We start from the raw sequence: 25,567 nt of genomic DNA, 5'->3' as shown, positions 1-25,567 counted from the left end.
GGTTCAAGATAGCTGAACAAGTACATTTTGTGAACGAACGTGCTCCTCCTGTCAAGAATCGCACATGTCCTTCTAGCCCTCTTCCTCCCCCTGGTGTGGTACATACAGAACAGAGGAAGATAGACTGAGTCTCAAATGGCACCCTATTCCCTACACTGTGCATTCTTTTTTTTGCCAGAAGCCCTGGGGTTTAATTTGGGATGCAGGTGTAGAGTGGTTCCTGCAGCATTGCCTGAATGCATTATTAAGGCCTTTTGTGTCATCCGTCTAAATGAGCTATACTGTTACGCCGCTATGGCCCTCTAACTGGGTGACCCTGTTTAGTCAACAGCCTTATGTACGCTGCTGCCGCTGTGGGACAGGGTTAAAGAGAGAGGGAGGCCACTGCGGGTGTGTACGTGTTTAAAAAAAAATGTATCCTTTATTTATCGAGGCAAGTCAGTTAAGAACAAATTCTTATTTACAATGACAGCCTACCCTGGCCAAACCCTAACCCGGACGACGCTGGACCAATTGTGCGCCGCCCTATGGGACTCCCAATCACGGCCGTTTGTGATACAGCCTGGAATCGAACCAGGGTCTGTAATGAGATGCAGTGCCTTAGACCGCTGACCCACTTGGTGGGGGTGTCATTGGTAGCTGCCCTCCTGACCTGCTGGGGAATGGATACTGTTCTGACGCTGCTTGTTTTTACAGATTTGCTGATCCACTATTGTAGCAGCTAAAATAATCCACTGTGTAAGGTCTTTCTTTATCTAGAGCACAATTTGTGGAGAAAAAAAAAGCCTAGATTATTCCCTATTCGCTCAGCGGCAGGGATGCCCCCACAAACTTTAGGTGGAGAAGGGGAGTTTAATACGCTCTTAGAAAAAAGGGTTCCAAAAGGGTTATTTGCAGAGGGATATGGTTCTACCGAGAACTGTTTTGATCAAAATAACCCTTTTTGGAAGACAAGGATTCTTTGTAAGGCAAAGGGTTCTACCTAGAAGCTTTAACATCCTAAGAACTGTTTTTGAAAGAAAGGGTTCTTTGATGATTCTTTGGAACACAAGAAGGATTCCTTGGAAGGCAAAAAGGGTTCTACATTGAACCATATATAATATTTCCCAGCACGCTCTATTGCAGGAAAATTCTGAATGCAGGTTGCAGGTGATTAATAATATCCACTTGTTAGATAGCCTAACTCTGTCAGCATTCCAATAGGAATTCTGAATGCAGGTTGCAGGTGATTAATAATTCCACTTGTTAGATAGCCTAACTCTGTCAGCATTCCAATAGGAATCACTTTGCAAGCCAGCATAATGTAACTTGCAGGCCTGATGTGGCCTGTAAACCAGGAGATTCCTAACACCACTGTGTTAGGTGTATAACTAGGCACTCATAGAAAGGCCTTGTAATATAGGTAATGTAATAAAAAATTGTATTTTAGAGGCTAGTGAGGCTGTTGGAACTGTTCATAGAGGATTCTTGGAAGAACTCTCCAAAGATAAAGGGTTCTCGGTAGAACCCTTAATAGACGGTTCTAGGAAGAACCCTACGTAGAGGGTTTTAGGTAGAACCATACCAAAGGGGTTCTTTGAAGAACCCTGCATGGAGGGTTCTAGATAGAACCCTCTGAAAAAGGGTTCTACCCAGCACCAAAAAGGGTTCCCCAATAGGGACAAACCAAAGAACGCTGTATGGTTCTACTAAGCACCTTTAGTTGACCTTAATCAAATGAGTGTAGTTGATCTTAATGAAAAAGGCATTCATTTCAAATAAGGAAACATTCAAAACTTGATATTTGAAACTCATTCAATCAGCAGTCTTTAATAGATGCAATGCAATGCACGGCTGTAGAGGAAAGAAGGGTATTAGTGGTAATACTCATTTTCATACCTATTACACATTTGTATAACATGTATTACCAAAAAAAATAAAAGAAAGAAGATAGTATTCAACGTTGACATTATGAGATAGGTCGACTTTACTATTGTAACGATCCACGTGTCTTCAATCGCGGCCCCACTGACGCAGCTATTATCTAGACTACACATCCCAGTGTACACCGCGAGGTAAATATCATTATGTTGACGTTATTCTGACGCGCGGCATACTTTTTTACCTATGGGAAGTGTAGTTAATAGACAATCCACTGATATTTGAGAGTCGTTTGTTATTATCGTACAAGAAACTACAAATCCTACACACCCGTCCAACGTCGCAGGCAGTGTCGCGAAACGGTTGCTGTTGGTGTAGACAAGTCACGTATAAATATAGTTCGTTGAAGCTCATTTCTTTCGTTGTTGACTGCAGGGAGAGTAACATTAGTTAGTCTGTTTGTGCATTTTGCTTTATCGTTAGGCGTTTGCTTCATGTTGTGAACTAGGCTACCATTTCATAAAACAAAAAACAAAAAAATCCACAATTTCACCTAAGAATGAGTGATAACGATGATATCGAAGTCGATAGTGACGTGAGTAAATGTTTATTTCGCTACTTTGTTAGCTACTGTATGTAGTTAGTTTGCTAGCTAGTAATCAATTAAAACGCCTCGGTATTTTCGAACCGGTGACTGCTGGATAACGTTACTTCGCAACCAGTTACTAGCGAACTAACGTTATCCACAAGAAGGACCAACAGCCTTTTAAAAGGTTAGCTACAATAGCTAGATAGGTCAGCTAGTAGCTAGCAGTTCTGGCTCAGAAATGTATGATGATCACTTGCTAACGTTATATATATATATATATATATATCTCTTCTTTGCATTGGGGTTTTCTGCAATAATGGGGTCACAATGTATTGCTAACTAAGTTGGCTGGCTAGCTCAAGCTACATGGAATTGTGGCTACAATCGTACTTTTCTGTTCTGTTTCTTTTTACAGGAAGACTCATCGAGATATCACAATGTGGTGGGTAATGAAGTGTTAAATATATATACCCAAAAAATATTGGAATTCTATCAATTGTATTGTAATTATGCCATGATAATATCTGGCAAAAAAAATTATGTTCGTCCTGGTAACTAATGTATTTGATATATTTGTTTTGCCTTACAAAGTTAGCAAGTGATGATGGGTGCGGGTGGCTGAACAGAAAGGGTTTCCTGCAGTTAGTGAGCGAAAAATATATCAAGCTTAGTAGTTGTTTACTAGCATGCAAAGTTAGCCACACACTCTTCAATAATAGGACACAGCACACAAGGAGGATGTAGCTAGCAGACAGAATACACGGAGTTAGCTGAACACTGGGGGGTTTCGATAGGCGCTAGTACTGTCGTGTCACAACTATGATTTACCCTTTACATAATGTATGCAATATATCCATCAAGCCATCAAGGTTTGCATTTGCACAGATCATCTTATCCATGCATTGAAGGGTATCCACCCCATCCCATACGCGGTCGTAGGAATTTAGAGACACACGAAATCTATATGCTATATTTAGAATAAAGCCTCCTGCAAAACGCAGCAGACAGCTTGAGCCACAGTCGGCGTAAAAAAGTCAAACCTAGGAATACCCTTCTCGACCAGATGCGCCTTTTCTAAATGCACTTGTAGGTCATGTTTTAATCATGACGTGACTATTGCAAATAAATATAAAATGCGATACTTTTGAAATTAAAATTCATTAGCTAGTTACGCGCCTCGGCTTCAACTCAGTAACTGTTCAGTAAATGACGCCGTCGTCTTGTCGGGAAGGGGGAGAGAGAGGGAGAGAGCAGGGAGACACCGCTAGATGTTTCCCTGTGTGTTACAGCTAGTGATCAGTGCCAGGCCACTGACTGGGCTGCTGCCAGGCTAGAGGCATGACGTAGCCACGTCGCATACCGGCCTAATAAACAGCCTCGCTGCACGACTGACTTTTGCATAACAGTACGTAATGTTTTCCCCTTGTCAGTCAGACAGCCAGTCGTTATCAAACTGATTCTCATGGACTTAATTAACGTTTTGCTGCAGAATGCTGTCTCAAAATAATAGACTAAGTTTAGGCAGGGCTTTTGTCATATTTGGCTAGGTTTATTTCCAAATATTTTCAAATGACTATGTGATATTCAAATCAATTACGTAACTTGGCTTATCTTTATATTTAGGACCGTTTGAGGATTGGACTATCAGAACAATTGGGCTGATGTGTCTACCACATCACTTTCAAGCACCACATCACAAATGTGTCTCATGCATCTGTAACCGATGTGAAATGGCTAGTTAGTTAGCAGTGATGCGCGCTAATAGCGTTTCAATCAGTGACGTCACTCGCTCTAAGACTGCAAGGGCCGAGGCTTTTGTGGCTCGATGGGTAACGATGCTTCGTGGTTGTCAGTTGTTGATGTGTGCAAGGGTCCCTGGTTCGAGCCCAGGTTGGGGCGAAGAGAGGGACGGAACCTACACTGTTACACATCTGTAACCAGAGATGTGGTGACCTCTGTGATATTTTAGTTTAGTTTTCACGTAGTTCACTCAGACATACTGGCTCCTGGACACAATGGCTTCCATTGGGGGCCCACCTAGACGCTGAGGAAGATGTTTAGGAAGTGGAACGGATGGACGGGATCTCATAACAGGTCATAGTAGTGTGTGGGGGGGGGGGGGGTGTGTGTATTGGCACCATGAGTATCTATCTGTCCTGAGTGATGTTGAGAGCAGCAACAAGACAGACAACGTAGTTTTGAAGCTACAATGCAGGGTGTCAGTGGGTTAGCTAGGGAGGCAGTTACTCTACTGTAGTCTGCTCTTTCTGCATCCCCAACGGCACCCTATTCTATATATCTAAAAATACACTGCTCAAAAAAATAAAGGGAACACTTAAACAACACAATGTAACTCCAAGTCAATCACACTTCTGTGAAATCAAACTGTCCACTTAGGAAGCAAAACTGATTGACAATACATTTCACATGCTGTTGTGCAAATGGAATAGACAACAGGTGGAAATTATAGGCAATTAGCAAGACACCCCCAATAAAGGAGTGGTTCTGCAGGTGGGGACCACAGACCACTTCTCAGTTCCTATGCTTCCTGGCTGATGTTTTGGTCACTTTTGAATGCTGGCGGTGCTTTCACTCTAGTGGTAGCATGAGACGGAGTCTACAACCCACACAAGTGGCTCAGGTAGTGCAGCTCATCCAGGATGGCACATCAATGCGAGCTGTGGTAAGAAGGTTTGCTATGTCTGTCAGCGTAGTGTCCAGAGCATGGAGGCGCTACCAGGAGACAGGCCAGTACATCGGGAGACGTGGAGGAGGCCGTAGGAGGGCAACAACCCAGCAGCAGGACCGCTACCTCTGCCTTTGTGCAAGGAGGAGCAGGAGAAGCACTGCCAGAGCCCTGCAAAATGACCTCCAGCAGGCCACAAATGTGCATGTGTCTGCTCCAACGGTCAGAAACAGACTCCATGAGGGTGGTATGAGGGCCCGACGTCCACAGGTGGGGGTTGTGCTTACAGCCCAACACCGTGCAGGACGTTTGGCATTTGCCAGAGAACACCAAGATTGGCAAATTCGCCACTGGCGCCCTGTGCTCTTCACAGATGAAAGCAGGTTCACACTGAGCACATGTGACAGACGTGACAGAGTCTGGAGACGCCGTGGAGAACGTTCTGCTGCCTGCAACATCCTCCAGCATGACCGGTTTGGCGGTGGGTCAGTCATGGTGTGGGGTAGCATTTCTTTGGGGGGCCGCACAGCTCTCCATGTGCTCGCCAGAGGTAGCCTGACTGCCATTAGGTACCGAGATGAGATCCTCAGACCCCTTGTGAGACCATATGCTGGTGCGGTTGGCCCTGGGTTCCTCCTAATGCAAGACAATGCTAGACCTCATGTGGCTGGAGTGTGTCAGCAGTTCCTGCAAGAGAAAGGCATTGATGCTATGGACTGGCCCGCCCGTTCCCAAGACCTGAATCCAATTGAGCACATCTGGGACATCATGTCTCGCTCCATCCACCAACGCCACGTTGCACCACAGACTGTCCAGGAGTTGGCGGATGCTTTAGTCCAGGTCTGGGAGGAGATCCCTCAGGAGACCATCCGCCACCTCATCAGGAGCATGCCCAGGCGTTGTAGGGAGGTCATACAGGCACGTGGAGGCCACACACACTACTGAGCCTCATTTTGACTTGTTTTAAGGACATTACATCAAAGTTGGATCAGCCTGTAGTGTGGTTTTCCACTTTAATTTTGAGTGTGACTCCAAATCCAGACTTTCATGGGTTGATAAATTGGATTTCCATTGATTATTTTTGTGTGGTTTTGTTGTCAGCACATTCAACTATGTAAAGAAAAAAGTATTTAATAAGATTATTTCTTTCATTCAGATCTAGGATGTGTTGTTTAAGTGTTCCCTTTATTTTTTTGAGATATATATATATATATATATTTTTGACCAGAGCCCTATGGCGATGCAGCCTATTACTGTACTTAGTCATCTGGAGGTTATGTACAGTGCCTTGAGAAAGTATTCATACCTGTTGACTTATTCCACATTTTGTGTTACAGCTGGACTTCAAAATGTATGATTTTTTTATTTGTATTTTTTTACACACAATACCCATAATGACGAGGTGAAAACATGTTTTTGTATTGAAAATTAAATGCTTAAGTATTTACACAATACATTTTAGAATCACCTTAGGCAGTGATTACAGCTGTGAGTCTTTCTGATTAAGCCTCTAAGAGATTTCCACACCTGGATTCTACAATATTTGCTCATTATTCTTCCAGCTCTCTCAAGTTGGTTGTTGATCATTGCTAGAGAACCATTTCCATGTCTTGCCATAGATTTTCAAGCAGATTACAAGCATACCCATAACACGATGTGGCCACCACTATGCTTGATATTATGGAGTGGTACTCAGTAATGTGTTGTATTGGATTTGCCCCAAACATAACACTTTGCATTCAGGACAAAAGGTTAATTGCTTTGCCACATTTTTTGCACTATTACTTTAGTGCCTTGTTGAAAACAGGAAGTCCATGCAACATATGTCATTTATTTAGGCTTGCCATTACAAAAGGTTTGAATACTTATTGACTCAAGACATTTCAGCTTTAAATTTGTAAAAGTGTTTTTAAACAATTCCACTGAAATTATAGGGGATTGTGTGTAGGCCAGTGACAAAATAAATCTAAATGTAATCAATTTTAATTTCAGGCTGTAACACCACAAGATGTGGAAAAAGTCAGTGTGTGAATACTTTCTGAAGGCACTGTAATGTTTATGTTCTGAGGTAAGAATAGAATGGAAGTGATAGGTCTAGCTAAGCTAACTAGCATCATCTGAAACCGAGCCATTGAGAAGCATCACATGCGCTGAATACAATAGGCGTAGACTTTACCGTGAAATGCTTACTTGTGAGCTAGGGTTGGGCGATATGGCCCAAATATTATCACGGTATTTAAAAAAAAATATTGATGGTATTTTTAGTTGTTGAATAATAAAAGTTCCACATTTGCTTTATGAGTAGGGAGGGATCCCAGGGGGCTTTATGAGTAGGGAGGGATCCCAGGGGGCTTTATGAGTAGGGAGGGATCCCAGGGGCTTTATGAGTAGGGAGGGATCCCAGGGGGCTTTATGAGTAGGGAGGGATCCCAGGGGGCTTTATGAGTAGGGAGGGATCCCAGGGGGCTTTATGAGTAGGGAGGGATCCCAGGGGGCTTTATGAGTAGGGAGGGATCCCAGGGGGCTTTATGAGTAGGGAGGGATCCCAGGGGGCTTTATGAGTAGGGAGGGATCCCAGGGGGCTTTGTGAGTAGGGAGGGATCCCAGGGGGCTTTATGAGTAGGGAGGGATCCCAGGGGGCTTTGTGAGTAGGGAGGGATCCCAGGGGGCTTTATGAGTAGGGAGGGATCCCAGGGGGCTTTGTGAGTAGGGAGGGATCCCAGGGGGCTTTGTGAGTAGGGAGGGATCCCAGGGGGCTTTGTGAGTAGGGAGGGATCCCAGGGGGCTTTGTGAGTAGGGAGGGATCCCAGGGGGCTTTGTGAGTAGGGAGGGATCCCAGGGGGCTTTGTGAGTAGGGAGGGATCCCAGGGGGCTTTGTGAGTAGGGAGGGATCCCAGGGGGCTTTGTGAGTAGGGAGGGATCCCAGGGGGCTTTGTGAGTAGGGAGGGATCCCAGGGGGCTTTGTGAGTAGGGAGGGATCCCAGGGGGCTTTGTGAGTAGGGAGGGATCCCAGGGGGCTTTGTGAGTAGGGAGGGATCCCAGGGGGCTTTGTGAGTAGGGAGGGATCCCAGGGGGCTTTGTGAGTAGGGAGGGATCCCAGGGGGCTTTGTGAGTAGGGAGGGATCCCAGGGGGCTTTGTGAGTAGGGAGGGATCCCAGGGGGCTTTGATGAGTAGGGAGGGATCCCAGGGGGCTTTGATGAGTAGGGAGGGATCCCAGGGGGCTTTGATGAGTAGGGAGGGATCCCAGGGGGCTTTGATGAGTAGGGAGGGATCCCAGGGGGCTTTGATGAGTAGGGAGGGATCCCAGGGGGCTTTGTGAGTAGGGAGGGATCCCAGGGGGCTTTGTGAGTAGGGAGGGATCCCAGGGGGCTTTGTGAGTAGGGAGGGATCCCAGGGGGCTTTGTGAGTAGGGAGGGATCCCAGGGGGCTTTGATGAGTAGGGAGGGATCCCAGGGGGCTTTGATGAGTAGGGAGGGATCCCAGGGGGCTTTATGAGTAGGGAGGGATCCCAGGGGGCTTTGTGAGTAGGGAGGGATCCCAGGGGGCTTTGTGAGTAGGGAGGGATCCCAGGGGGCTTTGTGAGTAGGGAGGGATCCCAGGGGGCTTTGTGAGTAGGGAGGGATCCCAGGGGGCTTTGTGAGTAGGGAGGGGTCCCAGGGGGCTTTGTGAGTAGGGAGGGATCCCAGGGGGCTTTGTGAGTAGGGAGGGATCCCAGGGGGCTTTGTGAGTAGGGAGGGATCCCAGGGGGCTTTGTGAGTAGGGAGGGATCCCAGGGGGCTTTGTGAGTAGGGAGGGATCCCAGGGGGCTTTGTGAGTAGGGAGGGATCCCAGGGGGCTTTGTGAGTAGGGAGGGATCCCAGGGGGCTTTGTGAGTAGGGAGGGATCCCAGGGGGCTTTGTGAGTAGGGAGGGATCCCAGGGGGCTTTGTGAGTAGGGAGGGATCCCAGGGGGCTTTGTGAGTAGGGAGGGATCCCAGGGGGCTTTGTGAGTAGGGAGGGATCCCAGGGGGCTTTGTGAGTAGGGAGGGATCCCAGGGGGCTTTGTGAGTAGGGAGGGATCCCAGGGGGCTTTGTGAGTAGGGAGGGATCCCAGGGGGCTTTGTGAGTAGGGAGGGATCCCAGGGGGATTTATGAGTAGGGAGTGATCCTAGGGGTGGCAACCCACATTCTAGGTGATTTCAGTCTTTCTCCATTCTGATTGTTTTATACTGTTCAATTCAACTTCAAAACAAATTTCAGCACTTTTATAGTTTCTGCATTTCCTGCACTCAATTGCAGTGGTGCTAAAAGTACCCAATTGTCACACTTGAGTAAAAGTAAAGATGCCCGGTAAAATACTACTTGAGTGAAAGTGTAAAAGTATTTGGTTTTAAATATACTTAAGTATAAATTATTTCAAATTCCTTATGTTAAGCAAACCACATGGCAGTGTTATTTTTTTTTTAAATTTACAGATAGCCAGGGTACACTCCAACACTTAGACATAATTTACAAACAAAGCATGTGTGTTTAGTGAGTCGTCCAGATCAGAGGCAGTAGGGATGACCAGGGATGTTCTCTGTTTAGTGAGTCCTCCAGATCAGAGGCGGTAGGGATGACCAGGGATGTTTTCTTGACTGTGTGTGTAAATTGGACCATTTTCCTGTCCTGCTAATCATTCAAAATGTCACGAGTACTTTTAGGTGTCAAGGAAAATGCATGGAGTAAAAAGTACAGTATTTTCTTTCGGAATGTAGTGAAGTAAAAGTAGTCAAAAATAAAAAATAGTAAAGTACAGATACCAAAAAACCAGACTTAAGTAGTACTTGAAAGTATTTTTACTTAAGTATTTTACACCACTGCTCAATTGAGAACATTTCCGCACTGCCACACAGGGCTGCACGATATGGGCAAATCATCTAGGACTTATTTTTAACCAAATGTTGCAATTGAGATTTGACTCTCGAATTAAGAGCAAAACTGTTGGAATCATGACTATTCAAATTCTATAGTTAGAATATAATAGTGGGCACTTTGAATAGTGTTTGAGATGACAACTAATTAAAATGCCAGGGAGGAGTTATTGTGACAGGGTAGGTACTAAAGTGTTTCCTAGGGGACCCTATAAGCTTTGGCTACATTGCATGTTTTCTCTTAGCTACTTAATGTAGATAACATATTCTTGCTTTGCATATTCCTCTGATTTAGAAGATACTGTTGCACAAACAACATGCCGATTTAGGTCTACACCGTTACTGGAATTATCAGGCTGTATTAGCTAGCTACGTTTGCTCTTACTCAGTACATTTATTAGCTATTAGCATTAGCGGCTAACAAGATTCAGGGAAACTTGCTAAGAAAAGACAAACTAGCTGTTTGCTGATGTAAGGAACACAAACTAATAGTGTCATTATAGAACGCCAGTGGATTTATATTAAGATTAAAGTGAAAACAACATTGTTGTCATCAACATTGTTGTATGTGCTGCATTGACCATGCAGACAGAAAGCAAGTGTCTCCTGGTTGAGGAACATCAGATGCGCTCCTTGAGTGACAGGGGGCGTGGCTAGGTCTGTGTGGAAAATGGCATGGAGAGAAAGGGCGGAGAGACATTACTCAAGAAGTGAAGTAAACTATAAAAATTAACATTACACATGGCGTATCACATTTATTAACAAACCAAACATTCAAATACCGATATATAGAAGCTAAAGTAAAAATCCAAACCGGTCCCTGCATCAATACGGTATACCGCCCAGCCCTATTATGCACCCTTTCCCAACAATGCAGAGTTAAAAAGTAATACATTTGCTATATAGAAATAAATCAAATGTAATACAATAACGAGGTAATATACAAGGAGTACCGGTACCAATTCAATGTGCAGGGGTACCAGGTAGTTGAGGTAGTACCTACATGTATGTAGGAGTAGAGGTGACCCCTATATGAGTCTCATGATCAAATTTGATGAACCAGATGCTATGTTCTTTTCGTCTCTTTATTTGGAAATGACTAACTCAATGGATATACATCAACACCAAGCAAAATGTTGTCATTAGTTCATCCTAGATAACATTTTCAATGTTAACTAATGCCTAGTGTGCATTACACTGTTTTCTGATACCACTGGATCATCTCACAGGGTTCAGCTATTATGGCAGCCATTTTGGAGCCTGAGCTACTTTACACTTTCTCTCTGTAGGCCCTAATGCATTTACAGGGTCTGACATTAACGATGCCCCGGGGCCTGTAAACACGTGCTGGGCCAGTGGATCTCTTCAGTCACTGGCTCGTACGGGCCAGTAACTTCTCAGTGCATTTTGTCATTCCAGTTCAACATTTTACCTGCTCTGTCGTAGTCTACCGTGGAAAACCATTGAATACCACACATAAAACTACATGATCCAGACCCTAGGCCAAACTATTGGGCAGTGGACAGCTGCTGTATCCTGGACCTAGGGTTTGTCCCAGACTCTTTATGCATTCCTCTAATAACTTGTCATGGAGAGAGTTGGTGGTTATTTTCATGGGGGCTTCCTTCGCTAAAGTTACTCTCACAGTCACTGTCCTGGCCTAACCCTGTAGACTCCAGGCAAGTTGGATCCAAAACAACACCCTTTCCAGTAACCTTCATGGTGCCATTTGCATGTGACATTTGGCTAGTACCTTAGTTTCGTTATGATGCATAGAATTATGAGTCAGTTGGGAACCTTTTGTTAGCCTGGTCTGAAACAAGTTCAACTACTGCTAGTGCTGCTGCAGGTGATTGGCTGCTCTACTCTGGGCCTATCCCTAGTCATGTGAGATGGGTCGGTGACCATTTTTGTAAATCTATGATCTGAGCTGAAGGCTAAAACGCTGTGAGGGTTTACAGTGGAAGGAGAGGGTTTATTTTACGCACATTAAACTTTGAACAGGCGACGATCAAAAGGCCCACTATATAGAGGGGGGAAAAAAGTCAGATTGCTGCTCTAATAAAGTTATTTGTGATAGATACAGATACTGAGAGGGTTTGACAGGCCTGACTTTGGTCGTGTCTACATTTCAAATCAAATTTATTTATATAGCCCTTCGTACATCAGCTGATATCTCAAAGTGCTGTACAGAAACCCAGCCTAAAACCCCAAACAGCAAGCAATGCATGTGAAAGAAGCACGGTGGCTAGGAAAAACTCCCTAGGAAAAACTCCTTAGAAAGGCCAAAAACCTAGGAAGAAACCTAGAGAGGAACCAGGCTGTGAGGGGTGGCCAGTCCTCTTCTGGCTGTGCAGGGTGGATATTATAACAGAACATGGTCAAGATGTTAAAATGTTCATAAATGACCAGCATGGTCAAATAATAATAATAATAATAATAATAATAATAATAATAATAATAATAGTTGTCGAGGGTGCAACAAGCACGTCCGGTGAACAGGTCAGGGTTCCATAGCCGCAGGCAGAACAGTTGAAACTGGAGCAGCAGCACGGCCAGGTGGACTGGGGACAGCAAGGAGTCATCATACCAGGTAGTCCTGAGGCATGGTCCTAGGGCTCAGGTACTCAGAGAGAATTAGAGAGAGCATATTTAAATTCACACAGGACACCGGATAAGACAAGAGAAATACTCCAGATGTAACAGACTGACCCTAGCCCCCCGACACATAAACTACTGCAGCATAAATACTGGAGGCTGAGACAGGAGGGATCAGAAGACACTGTGGCCCCATCCGATGATACCCCCGGACAGGGCCAAACAGGCAGGATATAACCCCACCCACTTGAAACTTACATGCGACTTCTGCTATCAGAATACGAAGATTACGTTGAAAAGACAGGTCTAGATGCACAAAAGTGGCTTTGTGGTCTGATTGTGTTCAGATCTGTCTGACCACCTCAGAAGGTAGTCGGGGATGTATTGTTTGCGTATTTCTTCTGTCTGGATGCAATCAGGCTACCGAAAGTGCATACAGTGGGTGATAACATCAGCCCCCCCCCACACACACACAAGTCTCCAGAAAACGTACGTTTTGGGACCGAGAGGCACCGTTTCATTATAAAGTTGGAGGAATTACTTTCCTAGCGTGTGAGGAATGTGTTTGCTTGCCTCAAATGCTAGCTAATATTTATAAAGATTTTTTGTTGTTGTTTGGCTAGAGTTATGCTAACCCGTTTGCAATGCCGTTAGCGTTGCTTGTTGGCTAGCTACAGCGGTTAGCTGGCTAGTTCGCTACAGTAGTTAGCTACTGCCATCAGTTGCTGTGTTAGCATATTTTGCCTGTCCACAGTTTTGTAGAATGCATACTGGCATTTGAATATAGCGCTGGAAAAGGGAATCCAGACACATTGGACCTGGTAGACACATCTAAATGTAGTTGTAGGATGCGTTCGGAATTCCACGATCAGAATACTAAAGCTTAATGAACTGTCAAGTCTAGACACGGCTTGAGGACGTTTTAACACGCCTTACTGGGAGGGTTTTAACACGCCTGACTGGGAGGGTTTTAACACGCCTGACTGGGAGGGTTTTAACACGCCTGACTGGGAGGGTTTTAACACGCCTGACTTGCTCCATTTAGTGGCTGAGGGATGTTTCTATATTGTTCTGTGTAAAGAGACATGAATTTACTGTCTGCTTCCCAAATTGAACCCTATTCCCAAGATGGTGCACTACTTTTGACCATGGCCCTATTGGCCCTGGTCAAAAGTAGTGCACTACATAGGGAACAGAGTGCCATTTGGGATTCAGACTGTGTTTAGGTGGATGATTCACCTGAGGCCCTGGCAACAGTATGGAGTGGCTGAGAGGCTGGAGGGAGGAGTGTCTGTGTTGTTGTAGGTCTCTCTAGACCTACAGAGAGACGTACAACAACGCTAGTTGTTTTAGGTAGATTATCCCCACAAGATGTCTGTTCTGTGTCTAGGCTACAGAGAGATGAAGACTGTTTGCATAGGCACTAGACTGCAGATCACGGGGATAATTTGTAGGTTTTGTGTTCAGAACAACAGACTATACACTGAGTATACCCCCCCTGCCCTCAGAACAGCCTCAATTTGTCGGAGCGTGGACTCTAAGGTGTCTAAAGCATTCTACAGGGATGCTGGCCCATGTTGACTCCAGTGCTTCCCACAGTTGTCAAGTTGGCTGGATGTCCTTTGGGTGGTGGACCGTTCTTGATACACACGGGAAACTGTTGAGCATGAAAAACCCAGCTGTGTTGGAGTTGTTGACAGAAACGGTACCCTGGCACCTACTACCATACCCCATTCAAAGGCATATAAATCTTTTGTCCTGCCCATTCAGCCTCTTTAAAAATATATATATATTTAACCAGGTAAGCCAGTTGAGAACAAGTTCTCATTTACAACTGCGACCTGGCCAAGATAAAGCAAAGCAGTGCGACAAAAACGACAGAGTTACACATGGGATAAACAATCGTACAGTCAATAGAAAAATCTGTATACAGTGTGCAAATGAAGTAAGGAGGTAAGGCAATAAATAGGCCAATAGTGGCTAAGTAATTGCAATTTACACTGGAGTGATATACATGTGCAGATGAGGATGTGCAAGTAGAAATACTGGTGCAAAAGAGCACAAAAACAAATATGGGGATGAGGTAGGTGGTTGGATGGGCTATTTACAGATGGGCTGTGTGCAGCGATCGGTAAGCTGCTCTGACAGCTGACGCTTAAAGTTAGTGAGAGAGATGCAAGTCTCCAACTTCAGTGATTTTTGCAGTTCATTTCAGTCGTTGGCAGCAGAGAACTGGAAGGAAAGGCGGCCAAAGGAGGTGTTGGCTTTAGGGGTGACCAGTGAGATATACCTGCTGGAGCGCGTGCCATACACGGGTGTTGCTGTGGTGACCAGTGAGCTGAGATAAGGCATACAGGTCGCAGTGGTGGGTAGTATATGGGGCTTTGGTGACAAAACAGATGGCACTGTGATAGACTGCATCCAGTTTGCTGAGTAGAGTGTTGGAAGCTATTTTGTAAATGACATCGCCGAAGTCAAGGATCGGTAGGATAGTCAGTTTTACGAGGGTATATTTGGCAGCATGAGTAAAGGAGGCTTTGTTGCGAAATAGGAAACTGATTCTAGATTACATTTTGGATTGGAGATGCTTAACCTCCCTGGGCAAGGTGGGTTGTTTGCGTCCCACCTAGTCAACAGCCAGTGGAATCGTGTGGCGCGAAATACAAATACCTCATAAATGCTCTAACTTCAATTTCTCAAACATATGACTATTTTACACCATTTTAAAGACAAGACTCTCGTTAACCTGTTATGGATAGGGGGCAGTAGTTTCACGGCCGGATAAAAAACGTACCCGATTTAATCTGTTTATTACTCCTGCCCAGAAACTAGAATATGCATATAATTGTTTGATTTGGATAGAAAACACCCTACGGTTTCTAAAACTGTTTGAATGGTGTCTGTGAGTATAACAGAACTCATATGGCAAGCCAAAACCTGAGAAGATTCCAAACAGGAAGTGCCCTCTCTGACCATTTCTTGGCCTTCTTTAGCCTCTTTATTGAAAACAGAGGATCTCTGCTGTAACGTGACACTTTCTAAGGCTCCCATAGGCTCTCAGAAGGCGCCAGAACGTTGAATGATGACTGCAGTCCATGGCTGAAAAACAGTAGCGCATTTGGATAGTGGTCGATCTGAGAACAATGAGACGGGTGCGCGTGTGCACGTGAAGAGTCCATTTTACATTTTCAGTCTTTGAACGAAAACAACGACTCCCGGGCAGGAATATTATCGCTATTTTACGAGAAAAATCGCATAAAAATTGATTTTAAACAGCGTTTGACATGCTTCGAAGTACGGTAATGGAATATTTTGAATTTTTTTGTCACGAAACGCCCCGGCACGTCACCCTTCGTTACCCTTCGGATAGTGTCTTGACCGCACGAACAAAACGCCGCTATTTGGGTATAACTATGGATTATTTGGAACCAAACCAACATTTGTTGTTGAAGTAGAAGTCCTGGGAGTGCATTCTGACAAAGAACAGCAAAGGTAATCCAATTTTTCTTATAGTAAATCTGAGTTTGGTGAGGGCCAAACTTGGTGGGTGTCAAAATAGCTAGCCTGTGATGGCCGGGCTATCTACTCAGAATATTGCAAAATGTGCTTTCACCGAAAAGCTATTTTAAAATCGGACACCGCGATTGCATAAAGGAGTTCTGTATCTAATGCTTTTTGTGAACGTTTATCGTGAGTAATTTAGTAAATTCACCGGAAGTGTTCGTTGGGAATGCTAGTTCTGAATGTCACATGCTAATGTAAAAAGCTGTTTTTTGATATAGATATGAACTTGATTGAACAAAACATGCATGTATTCTATAACATAATGTCCTAGGAGTGTCATCTGATGAAGATCATCAAAGGTTAGTGCTGCATTTAGCTGTGGTTTTGGTTTTTGTGACATTATATGCTAGCTTGAAAAATGGGTGTCTGATTATTTCTGGCTGGGTACTCTCCTGACATAATCTAATGTTTTGCTTTCGTTGTAAAGCCTTTTTGAAATCGGACAGTGTGGTTAGATAAAGGAGAGTCTTGTCTTTTAAAATGGTGTAAAATAGTCATATGTTTGAAAAATGGAAGTTTTCGGATTTTCGAGGAGTTTGTATTTCGCGCCACGCCCTATCATTGGATATTGGAGCGGTGTTCCGCTAGCGGAACATCTAGATGTAAGAGGTTAATCTAACCACACTGTCCGATTTCAAAAAGGCTTTACAGCAAAAGCAAAACATTAGATTGTCAGGAGAGTACCCTGCCAAAAATAATCACACAGCCATTTTCAAAGCAAGCATATATGTCACAAAAACCAAAACCACAGCTAAATGCAGCACTAACCTTTGATCTTCATCAGATGACACTTCTAGGACATTATGTTATACAATACATGCATGTTTTGTTCAATCAAGTTCACATATCAAAAACCAGCTTTTTACATTAGCATGTGACGTTCAGAACTAGCATTCCCACCGAACACTTCCGGTGAATTTACTAAATTACTCACGATAAACGTTCACAAAAAACATAATTATTTTAAGAATTATAGATACAGAATTCCTTTATGCAATCGTGGTGTCAGATTTTAAAATAGCTTTTCGGCGAAAGCACATTTTGCAATATTCTGAGTAGATAGCCCGGCCATCACGGCTAGCTAATTTGACACCCACCAAGTTTGGCCCTCACCAAACTCAGATTTACTATAAGAAAAATTGGACTACCTTTGCTGTTCTTCGTCAGAATGCACTCCCAGGACTTCTACTTCAACAACATGTTGTTTTGGTTCTAAATAATCCATAGTTATATTGAAATGGCTCCGTTTTGTTCGTGCGTTGAGGTCAGTATCCGAAGGGTGACGCGGGGGCGCATTTTGTGACAAAAAATGTCAAAATATTCCATTACCGTACTTCGAAGCATGTCAAACGCTGTTTAAAATCAATTTTTATGCGATTTTTCTCGTAAAATAGCGATAATATTCCAACCGGGCGACGTTGTATTCGTTCAAAGAGAGAAAGAAAAAAATGGAGTCCTCTCGTGCACGCGCGCTCCAGTGTCAGTGTTCCCTGCCAGACCACTCACAAAACTCCTGCTATTTTTTTCACCCAGAGACTGCAGAGCTCTCATTCCACTTTCTGGCGCCTTCTGAGAGCCAATGAAAGCCTTAAATGTCACGTTACAGCAGAGATGCTGTATTTTTGATAGAGATGCCCTAAAGGACAACAAATTGTCAGACAGGGCACTTCCTGCATGGAATCTTCTCAGGTTTTGGCCTGCCATATGAGTTCTGTTATACTCACAGAAACCATTCAAACAGTTTTAGAAACTTTAGTGTTTTCTATCCAAATCTACTAATTATATGCATATTCTCGTTTCTGGGCAAGAGTAGTAACCAGATTAAATCGGGTACGTTTTTTTTATCCGGCCGTGCAAATACTAGCCCCAACCGGTTAATGTGAGTCTGGAAGGAGAGTTTACAGTCTAGCCAGACACCTAGGTATTTGTAGTTGGCCACATATTCTAGGTCAGAACCATCCAGAGTAGTGATGCTAGTCGGGCGGGTGCGGGCAGCGATCGGTTGAAGAGCATGCATTTCGTTTTCCTAGCATTTAATAGCAGTTGGAGGCCACGGAAGGAGCGTTGTATGGCATTGAAGTTTGTTTGTTACCACAGTGTCCAAAGAAGGGCCAGAGGTATACAGAATGGTGTCGTCTGCGTAGAGGTGGATCAAAGAATCACCAGCAGCAAGAGCGACATCGTTGATATATATACAGAGGAAAGAGTCGGCCTGAGAATTGAACCCTGTGTTATCCCCATAGACTGCCAGAGGTCCGGACAACAGGCCCTCCGATTTGACACACTGAACTCTATCAGAGAAGTAGTTGGTAAACCAGGCGAGGCAGTCATTTGAGAAACCAAGGCTGTTGAGTGTGGTGATTGACAGAGTCGAAAGCCTTGGCCAGGTCGATGAAGATGGCTGCACAGTACTGTCTCTTATCGATGGCAGTTATGATATTGTTTAGGACCTTGAGCGTGGCTGAGGTGTACCTGTGACCAGCTCGGAAACCAGATTGCATAGTGGAGAAGGTACGGTGGGATTCGAAATGGTCGGTGATCTGTTTGTTCGCTTGGCTTTCGAAGACTTTAGAAAGGCAGGGCAGGATGGATATAGGTCTGTAACAGTTTGGGTCTAGGGTCTCTCCCCCTTTTTGAAGAGTGGGATGACTGGCCGCTTTCGAAATTTTTTGGAATTTGAATGGCACACAATCCATTTCTCAAGGCTTAAAAATCCTTCTTTAACCTATCTCCCCTTCATCTACACTGATTTTGAAGTGACATGAATAAGGGATCTTAGCTTTCACCTGCTCAGTCTAGGTCATGGAAAGAGCAAGTGTTCCGTCTACTCTGAGTATATAGCATGAGCTCAAACCAGTCCCACTGTAGCAGAGCTCAAAACGCTGGTAGGCCGTAACGATACGTGACGACAAAATAGATTCTGAACTCATTTCACTGTATAAGAACACACCTAAATCTGTAAATGAATCAATCCAAATGCCTAGTTGAATAAGAAGAAATAAATACAATCCTCCAAGATACAGTGCCAAATACAAAACCTCCGGGTATTACTTAACATTACTAACCTAGAACAGAACTCCTAATAGTTTGTCAGTTAGGCCTAGTTGTCAGGTGTAGGCAAATTAGGAACTGTAACACTAAAACACGAGTCACCATTTTTACCCACCTCTCATCACATCTGAATAGGGTTAGTGTCTTTTTTTCCCCCTCCCCAGGGCTTTATCTAGGTCACCACACCCACCACTCGCCCTGGCCTAGTGTGTTCTGCATGTTTACTCCACAGTTGTAGCTGCACTAGGGTCAGTTCTTATCACTGTAGGGGAGTGGTGGTGGTGCCAGTGTTATTGTACCAGTTGTGGAAATAAAGAAAACCGTACAATAGAATCATAAATGCATACTCTAGATCCATATGAATTGTTATAGGATGATCTCTAAGGTGTCAGTCAGTTTCCTCCATGAACATCTCCTTTGCTGCCTCACCAACTCACCATGCCTGCCCTGTCCAGTCTTGGCTGGCTGGACGGTCCAGGTCCTCAACCTGGTGCACTCTCTCAAACACAGAACGCTGAGCGGGATTACTGAGGACAGTTGGTTGAAGAAGCTTGGTGTGTGTGTGTTTTCCTGTCCCCCCTGTCAGTCCAAACCTCCCTGGACACCTCCCCCTCCCCTGCTAAAGCCCACTGTGACTCTCTCATTGCAGGCTGACAAACGGGCACACCACAATGCACTGGAGCGCAAGCGTAGGGATCACATCAAAGACAGCTTTCACAGCCTGCGAGATTCCGTGCCCGCCTTGCAAGGGGAAAAGGTTGGTAGAGAGGTAAACCTGACTCTCTTAGGGAGAGGGGATCCTTTTGGGGAGGGGAGTGTTTTGCTGTGGGCATCCAGAGCCATGTGTTTCAAATTTTTAATTTTTTTTGAATTTAGAATACTGTTCTAAATTCTAGACAGTTACATATCATTGTTTAAATATTCTGCACTCAGTGTTAATGGGGTTCTAACATGGCTGCTATAGAATGTTGTAGTGTTAATGGGGTTCTAACATGGCTGCTATAGAATGTTGTAGTGTCATGTTAATGGGGTTCTAACATGGCTGCTATAGAATGTTGTAGTGTCATGTTAATGAGGTTCTAACATGGCTGTTATAGAATGTTGTAGTGTCATTTTAACAGGGTTCTAACATGGCTGTTATAGAATGTTGTAGTGTCATTTTAATGGGGTTCTAACATGGCTGCTATAGAATGTTGTAGTGTCATTTTAATGGGGTTCTAACATGACTGTTACAGAATGTTGTAGTGTCATGTAAATGCATCATAATTCTCATTCTGGACATTCTATTCCTCATGTAATGCATTGTCTTACATCAGGTGGCGTCACTCCTACGCGACGCTCGTCCCTCAACAGGGACCAGTGCAGGCGGAATCGTCGCGCTATCTGACGTAAGACTGCCATGTAATGTTGATGGGGTGCTTACATGGCTGCTATAGAATGTTGTAGTGTCATGTTAATGCTTCATAATGCAGAAGCCTTACACTCTAAATACATGGCTCTGGGTGTGTTCTGTTATTGACATTCTGAGTTGGGAGGGGGATAGGGGTATTCTTCAATGCGATATGCATAAACCAAGTGAATGTAATTGCATTGCAATGTGTTGACATGACATGTATGTTTATGATGTAATGTTGCTGTAATTCATATTTCAAAGGTAATGCCACGGATAATGTAGCTACTTCAATGTATTCAATACATGGGTAGTTATGACATGGAAGAGAGAGTGGGAGGAGGGAGGGAAAACGAGAGGGAGGGAATGGAGAGTGGAGGAGAAGAGTGTGCAATCCAGACATGATGTGTTCTAACCAGAAACACTGGGACACAGGCTAGTGTCAGGAAGTTGTGTGCAAACTTTTTGCTTTTTTCCTGTTTTGACATCTCTGACATTGAGGGCTGTTTTTCTTTTCAAACCAACTAGACCCTCCCCCCTCCCAACGCTGGTGTATCATAACACTATGGTTGCTTGGTAACCAACATTGCTTTCGGACAGGAAGGAGAATAGAAGTGATGGAACTGTTCGCTATTGCAGATGGCTGTTAGTCAATGTAAAAGGTAGACTCAGCCAAATAACATTGTCGTGATCGTACAAAATTGGGTCGCTTCCTGTTTACAGATGCAAGTAGTGCCTCAAGGAAGGGCGCATATTTTGAGTGCCAATCCTTTCAGCCTGGACTTATTTTTTTCTTTTTTCAGTGTGTGTGTGTGTGTGTGTGTGTGTGTGTGTGTGTGTGTGTTGATGCAGAGACTGAAGAAAAAGCAAGACATTTCACTGGCACCTTTTTTTTGGTTCATATATTAAACAATTAATCACATTTTTATTTGTCTCGTTGTTATTCGTACCGAGTTGATGTAATTGAGGTAGAAACACTATATATACATGTGGACACACCTTCAAATTACTGTATTCGGCTGTTTCAGTTCGTCAAATTTCTGCCCTGCTAGAGCTGCCCAGGTCAACTAAGTGCTGTTATTGTGAAGTGGAAACTTCTAGGAGCAGCCACGAAGTGGTAGGCCACCCAAGCTCAGAGTAGGACTGGCATAGTGAGTCGAAAAATAGTCTCTGTTGCAACACTCACTACCGAGTTCCAAACTGCCTCTGGAACACAAACTGTTCGGAAATGGCCGAGCAGCCGCATACAAGCCTAAGATCACCATGCGCAATGCCAAGTGTCGGCTGGAATGGTGTAATACTTGCTGCAATTGGACTCTGGAGCAGTGGAACTGGAGTGATGAATCACACTTCACCATCTGGCAGTCCGTCGGGCGACTCTGGTTTTGGCGGATGCCAGGAGAGCGCTACCTACCCCAATGCATAGTGCCAACTGTAAAGTTTGGTGGAGGAGGAATAATGGTCCGGGGCTGTTTTTCATGGTTCGGGCTAGGCCCCTTAGTTCCAGTGAAGGGAAATGTTAACGCTACAGCATACAATGACATTTTAGACAATTCTGTGCTTCCAAGTTTGGTGAAGGCCATTTTATGTTTCAGCATGACAGTGCCCCCGTGCAGAAAGCGAGATCCATACAGAAATGGTTTGTCGAGATCGTTGTGGAAGAACTTGACTGGCCTGCACAGAACCCCGACCTCGCCTCCATCGAACACCTTTGGGATGAATTGGAACGCCGACTGTGAGCCAGGCCTAATCGCCCAACATCAGTGTAGGACCTCACTAATGCTCTTGTGGCTGAATGGAAGCAAGTCCCCTCAGCAATGTTCCAACATCTAATGGAAAGCTTTCCCAGAAGAGTGGAGGCTGTTAAAGCAGCAAAGGGAGGGACCAACTCCATATAATAGCCCATGATTTTGTAATGAGACAAGCAGGTGTCCACATACTTTTGGTCATGTAGTCTGTCGATATAAGTAGGGTGTAAGTGACTAGGCAACAGGATAAACCGTAACAGCGGTGTATATGATAGGTTCTTACTGATGTGCACACTGAGGAACTTGAAGCTCCCGACCTGCTCCACTACAGCCCTGTTGATGTGGATGGGGGCGTGCTCAGCTCTGTTTTCTGTAGTTCACGATCAGTTCCTTTGTCTTGCTGACGTTGAAGAGGTTGTTGTCCTGGCACCACGCTGCCGGGTCTCTGACCTCCTGCCTGTAGGCTTTCGTCGTCGGTGATCAGGCCTACCACTGTTGTCGTCTGCAAACTTAATGATGGCGTTTGAGTCGTGCATGGCCACTTAGTTGTGAGTGAACCGGGTGTACAGGAGGGGTTTAAGCACGCACCCCTGAGTTGCGCGTCAGCCTGGTGGTTGTGCTGTTGCCTAACCTCTCCACCTGGAGGCGGCCCATCAGGAAGTCCAGAATCAAGTTGCAGAGGGATGTTTTTAATCCCAGGGTCCTTAGCTTAGGGATGAGCTTGGATGGCACTATGGTGTTGAACGCTGAGCTGTTGTCAATGAACAGCATTCTCACATAGGTATTCATTTTGTCCAGGTGGATGAGGATAATATGGACTGAAATAGAGATTGTGGATCTGTTGGGGCGGTATTCAAGTTGGAGTGGGTCCAGGGTGTCTGGGATGATGGTGTTGATGTGAGCCTTTCAAAGAATTTCATGGTTACTGATGTGAGTGCTATGGGGTGATAGTAATTTAGACAGGTTGCCTTTGCGTTCTTGGGGACAGGGACTATGGTGGTCTGCTTGAAACATGTAGGTATTACAGACTGGGTCAGGTAGAGGTTAAAAATGTCCGTGAAGACACCAGCTGGTAAGCGCATGTCTGCGCTGCGACCATGCGTCCTGGAAATCCACCCGGCTGCCTTGTGAATGTTAATCTGTTTAAAGGTCTTACTCACATCGGCTACGGTGAGCGTGATCACACAGTTGTCCGGAACAACTGGTGCTCTCATGCATGGTTCAGTGTTGCTAGCCTCGAAGCGAGCATAGAAGGTATTTAGCTCTTCTGGTAGGCTTGCGTCACTGGACAGCTCGCAGCTGGGTTTCCCTTTGTAATCCAGGATAGTTTGCAAGTCCTGTCACATCCGACGAGCGTCGGAGCCGGTGGAGTAGGATTTAGTCTTAGTCCTGTATTGATGCTTTGCCTGTTTGATGATTTGTCGGAGGGCATAGTGGGATTTCTTAGAAGCATCCGGATTAGTGTCCCGCTCCTTGAAAGCGACAGCTTTAGCGCAGTGTGGATAGGATAGTCTTGAACGGAGCTCATCCAGTTTATTTTCCAGTTATTGCACCTCGCCAATAGAACGGAGGGTAGAAGTAATTTATCCAATCTGACGTAGTCTCGTCAGGGATACAGTGCGCCGTAACTCTAGTGAGTGTCGGGGATTTGTGCCTGGTCAGTGATTAATCAGTATTTCTTTCACCTCCAACTCATTGAAGTAGAAGTCCTGGTCTAAATCGAGGTTAGTGATGGCTGCTCTGATGTCCAGAAGCTCTTTCCAGTCACAAACGATGGTGGAAAAGAATGTACAAAAAAAGTTATGATCAGTTAAAAGAAATACACAAAATGGCACAATTGGTCAGGAGCTGTAAAATGGACTCTATTCCCTCCAGCGCCATTCTGCCTTAGTTCATATAGTCAATGATCTGAGCAGACCAGACCCAGCTACTATCTGGTTCATATAGAGTCAATGACCTGAGCAGGCCAGACCCAGCTACTATCACATCGGTGCCTTTGTGCTAGAGGGGTCAGTGTAGGGAGTTATTACGGTAGTTGTGCTAGAGGGGTCAGTGTAGGGAGTTATTACGGTAGCTGTGCTAGAGGGGTCAGTGTAGAGTTTGTTACGGTAGCTCTGTTAGCAAATGTGATTTTAATAAGGACACTGACATCTTTCCTTGTGTCACATTTAAGTTTTCCATTTGTTGCCAACAGCAATCTATCAAACAGGCATCCCGAGCTCAGATCCTAGACAAAGCCACGGACTACATCCAGTACATGAGAAGGAAGAACCACACACACCAGCAGGACATCGACGACCTGAAGAGGCAGAACGCTCTGCTGGAGCAGCAAGGTGAGTATGATGGAGAATCTACCGTACCTACGGACCATCTGTCTGTAGTATGATGGAGAATCTACCGTACCTACGGACCATCTGTCTGTAGTATGATGGAGAATCTACCGTACCTACGGACCATCTGTCTGTAGTATGATGGAGAATCTACCGTACCTACGGACCATCTGTCTGTAGTATGATGGAGAATCTACCGTACCTACGGACCATCTGTCTCTAGCGTGTGCCTCTTCATCTTCTCAACCATTTTCTTTATTCCCCCTCTCTCTCCCTTGCTCCCTCTCCTCCATCCTCTTTCCTTTTTCTTCCCTTGGTCTATTTCTTTCCTTTCTCTGTCCTCTCCTTCTCCCCATTCTCTTTTCCCTGTAGTGCGTGCCCTGGAGAAGGTGAAGGGTTCGACGCAGCTTCAGGCCAGCTACAGTTCATCAGACAGCAGCCTGTACACCAACCCTAAAGGCAGTGCTGTGTCTGCCTTCGACGGCGGCTCTGACTCCAGCTCCGAGTCCGAGCCAGAGGAACCCCCCGCCCCCAGGAAGAAGCTCCGCGTGGACGCCAGCTAGGACGCTGGACTAGCCCACAGTGCCACGCCTGGTGTGGAGGGGTACTGAAAGCATGGGTACTGGTCCAGTAGTCAGTACTGCTCCTGTAATTCCCACTACATTGGCCTCCCTCCTTTCTTTCTCTGGATGTGCTCTCACTGGATAGTGAAGACTCCAATCCTTCCCTCATGATCTGTCTATCCTGAAGTCCCTTCATCACGCCATCCGCTGGAGAGGGAGGGAAGACAGCTGAGAGGAAGAACACTGATTTAGAACATAACGTGCAAGAAAAAAAATACATTTTCCCTTTCTCGCTC

The 25,567-nt window shown here is 44.9% G+C and overlaps 1 protein-coding gene across 8 annotated transcripts; it reads left to right on the top strand.

Annotated features, from left to right (window-relative positions):
* The first annotated feature begins 2,191 nt into the window (after positions 1–2,191).
* On the top strand, positions 2,192–25,567 carry LOC106571089 (protein max). Of its 8 annotated transcripts, none has more exons than XM_045695557.2 (6): positions 2,192–2,455; positions 2,865–2,891; positions 19,890–19,997; positions 20,557–20,628; positions 24,573–24,711; positions 25,081–25,567. In XM_045695557.2, exons 1-6 carry the CDS (start codon positions 2,420–2,422, stop codon positions 25,269–25,271), a joined length of 573 nt encoding a protein of 190 aa, XP_045551513.1. In that variant the 5' UTR covers positions 2,192–2,419; the 3' UTR covers positions 25,272–25,567. The 8 variants fall into 8 exon arrangements, with proteins under 8 accessions (XP_045551513.1, XP_045551512.1, XP_045551514.1 ...); XM_045695556.2 differs by having other exon boundaries at positions 19,890–20,009; XM_045695558.2 differs by lacking the exon at positions 2,865–2,891.

Source organism: Salmo salar, chromosome 15 (genome assembly GCF_965601325.2).
Source record: "Salmo salar chromosome 15, fSalSal1, whole genome shotgun sequence".
NCBI classification, from domain to species: Eukaryota; Metazoa; Chordata; class Actinopteri; order Salmoniformes; family Salmonidae; genus Salmo; species Salmo salar.
The sequence above is the reverse complement of the archived record's forward strand: the minus strand, read 5'-3'. Positions and strand labels throughout refer to the sequence as shown.